A 12,399-nucleotide genomic window follows, 5' to 3' on the forward strand; every position below is an offset into this window, starting at 1 on the left:
CTGTGAAGTGTACTAATTTTGACCTGGGCCAATCGGAAAGTAGAATAGAATTGAACTTTATTGTCCATTTGTCTTTGGCATCACCTTCCAGTAGAAAAACAAAATAGTACACTAAATATGGAATAGGTTGCCATTTGGGATGCATCCCTAGACTGGTGAGAAGAGAGTCATCCTTGATCAACAGAATTCCTTTTCCCACAGTCGTTCACTTCTGTAAGAAGCAGATTGGGATGTCACTTTGATATAGAAGCGTTTGGCACGGTTCTCGGCTAATCACAAACGTAGCCACGGCAGGTTTACTTGGCTAAAGGACCAAGTAGAGATTAGCAGCCTGGCGCTTTCAGGCAGTAGAAGACGGGCGTCTGAAGCTGCTACTGCTTGTGAAATGATGATAACAGTAGCAGGCAACACATGGGTTACTGTCCTGGGCTGGCATGTTGCCTTCTATATCGCCTGGAGTCCATTAGACTTCCTCTCCTTCTCCCGATCTCCCCACTCATATCACCTGTAATTACTTCACAACCAACCACTCTACTCCTCTCTGACTTTTCAGAGGGGGTATTCATTCCATAAGAGGGAGAAGGAAATAGATTCGTAATTGTTTTCTTTCTCTGATGGGGGTTTATTTTCTTATCCCTAATCTGTGTTTGGCTCCGTGTCTGTTCATCCACAGATCCGCTGTGAGAGCTCAGCAGCAATAGGCCACGCTCCGTTTAGGGCCCCGAAAACAAGTCAGGGGTGTTATTGATGACTGAAGGAAAGGTGGGGGGGCAGAAGGCCGAAACGAGACCACATGGTAGCTACGGGCCTCCATAGGTTTGGGGGGGGGGGGCTGACTGACTGGCTGGCTGGCTTGGTGTTTACATGAGGCGAAGCTGCATGGAACCTGGCAGCACATGCTGTGTGTGTTTTGGACCTGAGGGGTCTAAAGAGACCATGCGGGTCTGTGGGCCTCATTCCCATATGCACAGTCCTTAGAGAGTCCTCAGCTTCCACTGAACAGTGGTCAAAACCCAGACAGGGCTAATTCAATCAAAAGTTTATCAACTATCTATTAACTGTTTCCCTTTTCAAAGTTTCTTACTAACACGCTGGTAAGAAGCAGATTTAAAATCTATTCTGTTTTGTGGGAAGGTGGTTGTTATTGGTTAATACAGCACAATGAAGAATAAGTGAATGGATGGGGACAGAAAATCAAAATGTCTGCTTGTTTAACATGGCTATCTGGTGGGGCCAGAGCTCAGGGGAACTGACTGACGCCGCCTGACAAAATTAAATACCAATACCCCTAGTCTCGCTCCACTTCCATACCTTAAACAAACGCACAGCAACCATTGGAAAACAAATGATAGCTGTCTCAAGGTTTATTCCAGAGGTAGATAAGAGGTTGCTGTCCAACACTCAATCTGCTATCCATCTACAGATCTGGCGTCTTACAAGCATACCTATCAGTACATCTAGTGTTAATGTCAACAGTTTTCTAAGTGGTGGTTATACCTGACAGGAACAGCAAACAAAAGAATGTTTTCATATTGTGCCATACATACAGTACAATCTCCTTTTAGAGTTACTGACAACAGACGCCCGTCTTTGGCAATTGTTGTTTATTTATCATTTGCATGTTAATTACATTGCATTTTGCATGAACGGGATCCATTATAAGGCATATTTCAATGAAATGAGTTGTCACGGGGCCACCCGTTTTGTGCCATCAGTAAATTTGTTCTGTACACTGTGAAGTCATACTTCTCTCACATCTTCTTCTTTCTTTGTGGTGTGTGGTGTGGGTGAGGGTGAGGGTGAGGTAGGCTACTTGTCTTGACAGGAGTTTGTAAAGATTCCATACATGTGTATCTCTACTAGATCTAACAGGTGGCTGGTGTTGGCAACAGTTTGGGAAATCTCTGTGTTGTAAAAGCCCCACCTGGCTATAGCTTGCATTCTCTCTATACATGAGCAATCCCATTTTGGGTGTGGTGTGTGACCCTGCGTTCATATTCTGTTATCCACCATCTGCACAACTTTAATCTTCTCGTTTTGAAGTGAGGCTGTTTGTGTCCTTTAAAAGCCTCGTTGCGAAGGGCTTTTAAAGAAAGAAAAAAACGGATTAGACGCATGAAAGGCCATCCCGTGGAAGGTTCAGAGTAGTGACATCGAGGAGGCCACGGCAGTAGGAAGTGAATGGGCTGTGTTTAGTCTACAATACTTCTGATTATCCTACTGTTTTCTAACGCGTTCTCCCTCCTCCCCTCTAACTCTGCATCCCATCCTCACTTCCACCCCTATCTTTCCCCTGTTCTGCTCTAGATCAGAGTGATGTTATGTTGATCTAGTTTCTGTTCTGTTAACCATGGCTGCTCACTCTTGCCTACAGTACTGTACACGCTTTAGTATATAGACATTTGGAAGCTCGCTGGGTTTTGAAAATGTAGTCCGTTTACACGCACGCATTTCAGGCACATTACACAGTCTGAGAAACTTTGTCAAACATTGTTGAAATGAGAATGAGGTCTTACTCTGTTTTCTCTTTGTCTTGCTCCTACAAAGATAGATAGATATGCCCTCATAATGTTTCACACACTCCAATTCATCATTTATTTTCCAGATGAATTCCCACAGACTATAGCCCGTCCTTCTTCTCCTATAGTGAATTACACGCCAAGTGGAGGGTTTTACATCATCTCATTTTCTTTCGGTCTTTGGAAACTAGGAAAACCTAAATGATTTATAGCAATCAGAGTTCAGCATAGAATATAACGTTTCAGGACACGTTTTCAGGGTATGAATATCACACGTCATAAAATCTTTGTCTATTTCCTATATAGTGCACCACTTTTGACAAAAACGTAGGGTATTAATAGGGTGCCATTTAGGACACTGCCAAACTCAATTGTTCTTGGACCTGTGTTCGGACTACTCCTTTATCAGACTCTTCGACAGGAGAAGCAGTAGGACCCTCCCTGGGCCTCAAGAAGTCCTATAAGGACTATATGGCACCCAATTAATACCCTACGGCTTTGGTCAAAAGTGGTGCACTATATAGGAAATAGACAAAGATTTTATGATGCATAGGAAGGCTTTATGAATGCTACATATCACCACTCTAAGTCAAGTGTTACCACTTCTCCTTCAGGCTCTTCGACAGGAGAAACAATTGGTCCCTCTCTGGGCCTGAAGAAGTCCAGCTCCCTGGAGAGCCTCCAGACTGCCGTTGCCGAGGTTACACTCAACGGGGAAATTAACCTCCACAGGCCACGCCCGCGAATCATCAGGGGGCGGGGCTGCAACGAGAGCTTCCGGGCAGCCATTGACAAATCGTACGACAAGCCAGGAGTAATCGTTACTGCTATGGAAGAGTGTGACCTGAAGGGAATGGAGACATGTGAGTGTTAAGTTTTCAGACTGTAAGACCTCGGTTTTATAAAGCATAACTAATTTTGTGTATAGTTTATAGACCTCTGGTTTTATAAAGTATAACTCATTTTATGTGTAGTTTATAGACCTTGGTTTTATAAAGCATAACTCATTTTATGTGTAGTTTATAGACCTTGGTTCCATTAAGCAAACCTATGTAGTTTCTGTAGTTCATGGTCAGTGTTAAATAAAGTAACTGGCCGACAGTTCCAAAATGAGACACTTTGAATATAGAAGGAGGATCCACCCATATAATTAAGCAATAAGGCCGAAGGGGTGTGGCATATGGTCAATATACCAAGGGCTGTTCTTACACACGACGCATCGCAGAGTGCCTAGATACAGCCCTTAGCCGTGGTATGTTGGCCATATACCACAAACCCCCAAGGTGCCTTATTGCTATTATAAACTGGTTACCAACATAATTAAAGCAGTAAAAATAAATGTTTTATCACACCCGTGGTATACTGTTTGATATACCACGGCTGTCAGCCAATCAGCATTCAAGGCTTTAACCACCCAGTTTATAATTACATATAGAACATTTATTTGCTAATATCTCTATGGATCTACCCCTCACTCAAGTTCTGTAGGTTTTCTCTCATACATTACTTAGTGAGAGGCAAGCAGAAAGGAATAAGCATCCAATCAGCATCTACATCAGAGCCCATTAATATGCATAGGGTTAGTGTAGAAGTGAATTGTTCGAGACTGCTTCTCCATGTCTTCCCTGAGGGCTCACAGCCATTTAAACTGCATTGTCATTTATTCCAACCAGACTACAAACAGAACAAGGAAAGCACTTCCATTGTTTGCCAACAGAACACACGAGTACAGCTTTTTTGCTTCTTGGCTTATGGTCCTGGATGTTTTGTGTTGTAAGCTTTAATGTATGTGCTTTTTTTTGTTCAATGTTGTGCCTAGATTCAGAATACATTCTTTATTTTGGGATTCAATAGAAAAGTGTGTCATCATGTTCTCTAACGGTTTCCTTTTATGGTTTTACTTTCTTAGTGTCATAACACATTGGTACAGGTAAATCTGTTTTATGTTGAGTAGAAACTGGATTTTGGGATTCTTTAGATACTCTGACTGTACTGCCAAATGTATTGACTAAAATGAAGACCAGAAATAATTGACATTCTCAAAGTATTACCTAGTCTCCCCCCTTCCCTTTGACTGAGCACGTCAGTTGGCAGGTGTTTCTTGACACGAAGGCATTTGAGATAGAGGCAGGGAGGTGGTACATTCCTGAACAGGTAATACCCTGCAACGCCACCACAATAATCACCAGATATATTTTTCATTCATTCTCCATGAATAGATTCCATTAAAGCAACCTGGAGAAATTTGAAAAAGAGGGGAATAATTTGCATGGAATTATTTGCATCTCTTTGTTCTCATAAGCTCTGTCTGCAAACCACTAAATGCTGTCTTACCTTGCCTCAGAAAAAAAAAAAATGGGACAAACTCTACGATTTCCTCCTTCCTTTCCTCTGCCGAGGAATATTTTCTCTTCTCCCATGAAATTCAAATAACTCTGATTTTATATGATATTATATCATCACAGGGTTTAATCGTCAACGTTGACAGATAAGCCTTTCGCTTTTCCTACAACCAATACTTTTATTCACATGAAATGAGAACGTGGCGTCGCCTTCTGCAAATGTGTCCCCACAAGATATCCTACCGAGCTACTGCATTCCCTTATATATGTTATCAGGGGTTTAATGTTTCTAAACAGAGATTCTGAATTCAAATCCCCCTATATTGTGTATGTTGAAATGAGCCCAGCAATTTTACATTTCAGTCAGAACTCTCATTCACACACACACTGAAATGAATCTCCCTTTTCTCTATTGAAATGGAGAGATTTAATGATACACTTTGATTGTAGTGTCAAAACATTTGCTGTCTGCGGCGGGCACACAGATCGTTTTAATTGCCCCTATTCAGTTCACTTTTCTGTGGACTCCCTCCTTGCAATCTGAGCTTGGCAAGTACCTCAACTTTTATTTTCCGAGGCTTTTTGATTGAAACACCATAGATTTGTCTTGCTGTTTTGCCTCAACTCGTTCCTGTCAGTCTTTGTGTGGCTAATGGGAAATGAAGTGTTCTATCATATTTAGACCTTCATCACGGTTGATTTCTCTCGTTCTCATTTTTTTGGCAACAGACTTTTAGTGGGCTGCTTGATAAAAACAAACCAAACACACACACACAGCGTTTTACATTCCCCCAGGAGGGCCAGTAAGATTACAATCTTTAGTGTGTTATCAGTGACAGCGTCATTACGAGCATCTAACATTAGTGCTGTTGCTAATCTTAGCCGTAATGGCCGAGATGCAGCTCAGTTCTGAGATATGCCGCCTTTGCACTTAACGAGATGATAAGCACGCCTCAGTATGAGTGATAGAATTGATATCTGTCCAGACCCTGTTAGTCTTATCATATCCCAAAGTGGGGATAGGCAAAAAATGTTGTTTTTTTGCATAATTGAATAGGGCTTAAACCACGAGATTCAGCATGCTATTCTTGTCATACACCGCCTCATGGTGAGATTTCATTTCAGTAATTTCCTTTGAGATGGATGCAGAAAGCAACCGCTGATAACTCGACGGACCGAGAAGAAAACAAGTCCTTGGCGCCTTCATCCTTTGAAATGTGAACCAAGGCTGCGTTCCAAATGGCACCCTGTGGGTCCTGGTCAATTGTAGTGCACTGCATAGGGAATAGGCAATCATTTGGGATGCAGACCTATACTTTTCAATCACCACAGCACAGTCAGTCTCATCTCATCTCATCTAGCTATGCTAAGAATCCATCAAGGATTTACCTTTTTTATTTTCCTGATAAGAACCTTTCTTTTTTTCCCTGTCAAAGCCAGCCAATCAGGCAGCAATGTGCGAGACATTAATAAAGCTTAATCCCAGGGCCATCTACCTCACGCCTCATTGTGACGCATATACCACCGTAGGCATGCAGCCCATTGGAGGAGAACCCAGGCTATTTGCAATTAAGATCCCCATAGGCCTTCTCAGAGATTATTTAAATGTAAATTAGTGACAGATTAATTACAGACACGCTGCAGTGTAGTAGAAACCTTGAGTATAATCAACTCAGTTTCACTGAAGAGGGTTCATTTCAATATGGAGGTTTTCTTGGATGATGGAAATTCGAGACAGTACAGAAAACAGAGATACTGACAATCTTGCTATATATATATATATATATATATATATATATATATATATATATATATATATATATATATATATATATATATATATATATATATATATATATATATATATATAAAATGCATGTACAGTGCATTCACAAAGTATTCAGGCCCCTTGACCTTTTCCACATTTTGTTACGATACAGCCTATTCTAAAATAACCTATTCTAAAATAACAACGTGAAAACAGATTTTTAGATCTTCTTTTTGCAAATTTGGAAAACATTGAAAACAGAAATAGTTTATTTACATTTCAGACCCTTTACTATGAGACTCGAAATTGAGCTCAGGTGCATCCTGTTTCCATCATCCTTGAGATGTTTTTACAACTTGATTTGAGTCCACTGTGGTAAATACATTTCATTGGACATGATTTGGAAAGGCACCCAAATGTCTAAACAAGGTCCCGCAGTTGACAGTTCATGTCAGAGCAAAAAACAATCCATGAGGTCAAAGGAATTGTCTGTAGAGCTCTGAGACAGGATTGTGTCAAGGCACAGATGTGGGGAAGAGTACTAAAAATGTCTGCAGGATTGAAGGTCACCAAGAACACACATCATTCTTAAATGGAAGAAGTTTCGAACCACCAAGATTCTTCCTAGAACTGGCCGCCCGGCCAAACTGAGCTATTGGGGGAGAAGGGACTTGGTCAGGGAGTTTACCAAGGACCTTATGGTCACTCTGACAGAGCTCCAGAGTTCCTCTGTGGAGATGGGACAACCTTCCAGAAGAACAATCATCTCTGCAGCACCCCACCAATCAGGCCTTGGTAGAGTGTCCAGACAGAAGCCACTCCTCAGTAAAATGCACATGACAGCCCGCTTGGAGTTTTGCCAAAAGGCATCTAAAGACTCTCAGCCCCTGAGAATCTCGATTCTCTGGCCTGATGAAACCAAGATAGAACTCTTCGACTGAATGCCAAGCGTCACGTCTGGAGGAAACCTGGCACCAACCGTACGGTGAAGTATGGTGGTGGTAGCATCATGCTGTGGGGATGTTTTTCAGCGGCAGGGACTGGGAGACTAGTCAGGATCGAGGCAAAGATTAATGGAGCAAAGTACAGAGAGATATTTGATGAAAACCTGCTCCAGAGCGCTCAGGACCTCAGACTGGGGCGAAGGTTCACCTTCCTACAGGACAACGACCCTAAGCATACATTCAAGACAATGCATGAGGGGTTTTGGGAGCCTGATCAAACATCTCTGGAGAGACCTGAAAATAGCTTTGCAGCAATGCTCCCCATCCAACCTGACAGAGCCTGAGAGGATTATTATTTTTGTTCACCTTTATTTATTTATTTATTCGTTCCAATCAGTGGCAGCAGAGAACTGGAAGGAAAGGCGGCCAAATGAGGTGTTGGCTTTGGGAATAACCAGTGAGATATACCTGCTTGAGCGCGTGCTACAGGTGGGTGTTGCTATGGTGACCAGTGAGCTGAGATAAGGCGTAGCTTAAACCTAGCAAATACTTATAGATGACCTGGAGCCAGTGGGTTTGGCGACGAATTTGTAGCGAGGGCCAGCCGACGAGAGCATACAGGTCGCAGTGGTGGGTGGTATATGGGGCTTTGGTGACAAAACGGATGACATCCAGTTTGCTGAGTAGAGTGTTGGAGGCTATTTTGTAAATGACATCGCCGAAGTCGAGGATCGGTAGGATAGTCAGTTTGACGAGGGTATGAAGGTGAGTGAAGGAGGCTTTATTGCGAAATAGGAAGCTGATTCTTGATTAAATTTGGATTGGAGATGCTTAATATGAGTCTGGAAGGAGAGTTTACATACTAGCCAGACACCTAAGTATTTGTAGATGTCCACATATTCTAAGTCAGAACCTTTCAGAGTAGTGATGCTAGTCGGGCGGGTGTGGGCAGCGATCGGTTGAAAAGCATGCATTTAGTTTTGCTAGTATTTAAGAGCTGTTGGAGGCCACGGAAGGAGTGTTGTATGGGATTGAAGCTTGTTTGGAGGTTTGTTAACACAGTGTCCAAAGAAGGGCCAGATGTATACAAAAGGGTGTCGTCTGCGTAGAGGTGGATCAAGGAATCACCCGCATCAAGAGCGACATCGTTGATATATACAGAGAAAAGAGTCGGCCCAAGAATTGAACCCTGTGGTACCCCCATAGAGATTGCCAGAGGTCCGGACACCATGCCCTCCGATATTATACACTGAACTCCACCTGAGAAGTAGTTGGTGAACCAGGCGAGGCAGTCATTTGAGAAACCAAGGCTCTTGAGTCTGCAGATAAGAATACTGTGATTGACAGAGTTGAAATCCTTGTCCAGGTCGATGAAGACTGCTGCACAGTGCTGTGTTTTATCGATGGCAGTTAGGATATCGTTTAGTACCTTGAGCGTGTCTGAGGTACACCAGTGACCAGCTCGGGAACCGGATTGCACAGCAGAGAAGGTACAGTGGGATTTGAAATGGTCAGTGAAATGGTTGTTGATCTGCAGAGAAGAATGGGAGAAACTCCGCAAATACAGGTGTGCCAAGCTTGAATACATTTTTGAATAAGGCTGTAAACTAACAAAATGTGGAAAAAGTTAAGGGGTTTGGATACTTACCGAAGGCACTGTATACTCAACAAAAATATAAACACAACATGTGAAGTGTGTGTCCCATGTTTCATGAGCTGAAATAAAAGATCTCAGAATGTTCCATACGCACAAAAAGCTTATTTCTCTCAAATTTTCTTCACAAATTTGTTTACATCCCTGTTAGTGAGCATTTCTCCTTTGCCAAGATAATCCTTCCACCTGACAGGTGTGGCACATCAATAAAATGATTAAACGGCATGATCATTACAAAGGTGCACCTTGTGCTGGGGACAAGTACAGGCTGCTCCAAAATGTGCAGTTTTGACACACAACACAATGTCACAGATGTCTCAAGTTTGGAGGGAGTTGTCCACCAGTGCTCTTGCCAAGAAGTTGTTTTAGAGAGTTTGGCAGTACGTCCAAATGGGCTCACAACCGCATGTAACCGTGTAACCACGCCAGCCCAGGACCTCCACGTCCGGCTTCTTCACCTGCTGGATCTTCTGAGACCAGCCACCCAGACAGCTGATGAAACTGAGGAGTATTTCTGTCTGTAATAAAGCCTTTTGTGGGGGAAAATTCATACTGATTGGCTGAGCCAGGCTCCGCAGTGGGTGGGTCTGTCTCCCAACTGGTAATGCCCTCCCAGGCCCACCCATGGCTGCGCCCCTGCCCAGTCATGTGAAAGGGCCTATTTCATTTATTTCAATTGACTGTTTTCATTATATGAACTGTAACTCAGTAAAATCATGTTGCATTTATATTTTCCAGTATTTTCCAGTTTCCAGTATGTAAGACCCAAACAAAAACAATCTCTCTCCCTCCCTTTTTCCATCTCTCAGTGGAGGAGGACACCGAGGGGAGTTCTCGGTCAGGCCGGGACTCCATATCTACGGCCACTGACCTGACCCTGCCACCCGGCAACTCTGTAACCATGGAGAGACAGGTGAATGGCAACGACGATAAAAAGAGGGTGAAGAGCGTGAGGGACAAGAAGAAGCCTGAGAGAGATAAAGAGAAGGAGAAAGAAAAAGAGAGAGAAAAAAACAAAGCCAAGAAAGGGTTGCTGCTGAAGGGCCTGGGAGATATGTTCAGGTAAGGACCCTTTACCCTCTAGACCCAATCAAAACTCTTCTTTTGTTAATGTATTCAGTAAAACATTCTGGAGCATGACTAGAGCATTCTGTAGCATTCTGGAATCGGAACACAGAGTGCGTTCTCTCTGATTGGTATTGGAACTAATGGGGGTGAACCTCACCTTAAACTCTGCTGGGGTTAATGCCCAGGCAGCCAGGCCTCTGGCACATCTCAAGCGTTTTTTTTTTTAATAAGGAAAGGATGTTTTATTCATTATGTACAGTATCATACCCACCGAAACACATTCTCTGTTTGTTAAACCAGTGGAGAATGCACTGTCCTCAGCCTGAGTACTAATGGGAATATGTGATTGGGTCTTATTAGAACAAAGGATAAAAAGCTTGTGAAGATTACGAACTTGATTTCATTAGAATCACTTTGCATGTATTTCAGATGCCCAGGGGCATTGCATTGTGAGTCATCTGCTGCTGTGCAGTCCTGGTTTGTGGCCTACAGCGTGTCAGGCTAATGGTGGGAAATTGGTAGAGATCACTCTGCTCTTGTTGGTCACCCATTGCTCTTTATGTGTGACCAGTAAACAGTCCCCCAGAGGAGGTTAGCTTCTATAAAATGCTTCCTGCATTCGGTGTATTGAGCTTCTCACTGAAACAGTACAGCAAGCCCTGCGGCTGTATGTATCAGCATCTCAGCGTTGGAGTGCTGACTTAGGATCGGTTTTGCATTTTAGATCACAATGAATAAGATTACATCAACAGTAAGGACCTGATCCTAGATCAGCACTCCTACTCAGAGATGCTTGATCAAATTGCTAATGCTAAAACTACAATGTGATCAGTACTAACCACTAATGTATGGTATTGTGAATCTGATCCTATCATGTACAGTAAGCTAACCCTCATCAGGTGAGGGATGGTGAGGGTGTATCCTACACCCTTAGTGCTAATTCAGAGAGCAGGGGGTCCAAGCGTGGTTGTTAGGGGTGCAGCCAACCGCCACTGCCGTGCGGCTAATCAAACAGAAACCACAATTAATTATTTGGATTTTATGCTCATTTGCGTCCAGCATAAATAAGGGTGCTCACACACACACACGTCTGTTATCATGCAATAAATTGTTTTCCTGCGGATTATCTTAATGGGATTAACTCGTGTATCACGGGGGACAGCTCCATAATTAACAATGAAACTACAAGTGTTTTGAGGTCATGATTCAGGAATTCAGAAAGGTTGTTTATCTGGGGGAGATTATTTTATAATTACACATAGATGCACAAGCACACTAGTGCATGCACACAAACAGGCACATAAACATGCAAATAAACACACAAACCTCTGCCTTTAATATGTCTTCCTTTGAAGTGAGTTTGATTAGTGAATGTAAGTTGAAATGTGAGTCAGTGGCTTTCATCTCTTCCTGTGTCAATCGGCACTGCTGCCAAAGGTTGTTCCTCTTCAGCATCTTCTGCGGCGCTGGAGAGGTGCAGACTATTCACCTGGACCTTGCCGTGCCCTTCCCTGGCACATCATCTTTCTACATTATCTCTGAGTACCACAGCCACTTAGTAGTTGGCACACAGCAGCCCTCCCTGACACTCTCCCCTGCACCCTGCATTTAACTCCCGAGACTTCTGACCCTTTGTCTTATATTGGATATGCAAAGAGACAGCTCACCAAAAACCACTACTTACTTCTCTCTCTATTCCTCTGCCTGCATCCCAAATGGCACCATATTCCTGTTATACTGCTCCACGTTTGACCAGAGCCCTATGTGCCCTGGTAAAATGTAGTGCACCGTAGGGAATAGGGTGCTGTTTGGGACGCAACCTCTCTCTCTCTCTCTCTCTCTCTCTGTGTGATGCTGGCTCACTCCCTCCCTGCCCTCAGTTAAAAAGCAGGCTTGGAGAGTGTTTTGTACTGAGTTAAAGGGATACTTTGTGATTTTGCAGTGAGCCCTTTTATCTACTTCCCCAGGGTCAGATGAACTTGTGGAAACCATTTTTACGCCTCTGTGTCCAGTATGATGGAAGATAGCATAGGCTCGCAAAAAATCTCTAACTACCATTAGAGTAATGGCTAGCAGACACCGGCTAACTTTAGTTAGCAATTGC

General features: G+C 43.1%; 1 protein-coding gene across 4 annotated transcripts in view; it reads left to right on the forward strand.

Moving 5' to 3' along the window:
* LOC110535542 (partitioning defective 3 homolog) overlaps positions 1-12,399 on the forward strand; it is a 546,846-nt gene that overhangs the window by 377,440 nt on the left and 157,007 nt on the right. For all 4 annotated transcript variants that reach the window (XM_036935238.2, XM_036935240.2, XM_090189781.1 and 1 more), the window contains 2 exons: positions 3,134-3,382; positions 10,037-10,289. In XM_036935238.2, the coding sequence (XP_036791133.2) occupies positions 3,134-3,382; positions 10,037-10,289 (502 nt within the window). The remainder of the gene's footprint in view (positions 1-3,133; positions 3,383-10,036; positions 10,290-12,399) is intronic.

Source organism: Oncorhynchus mykiss, chromosome 11 (assembly GCF_057628025.1).
Source record: "Oncorhynchus mykiss isolate SJ-2025 chromosome 11, ASM5762802v1, whole genome shotgun sequence".
NCBI lineage: Eukaryota > Metazoa > Chordata > Actinopteri > Salmoniformes > Salmonidae > Oncorhynchus > Oncorhynchus mykiss.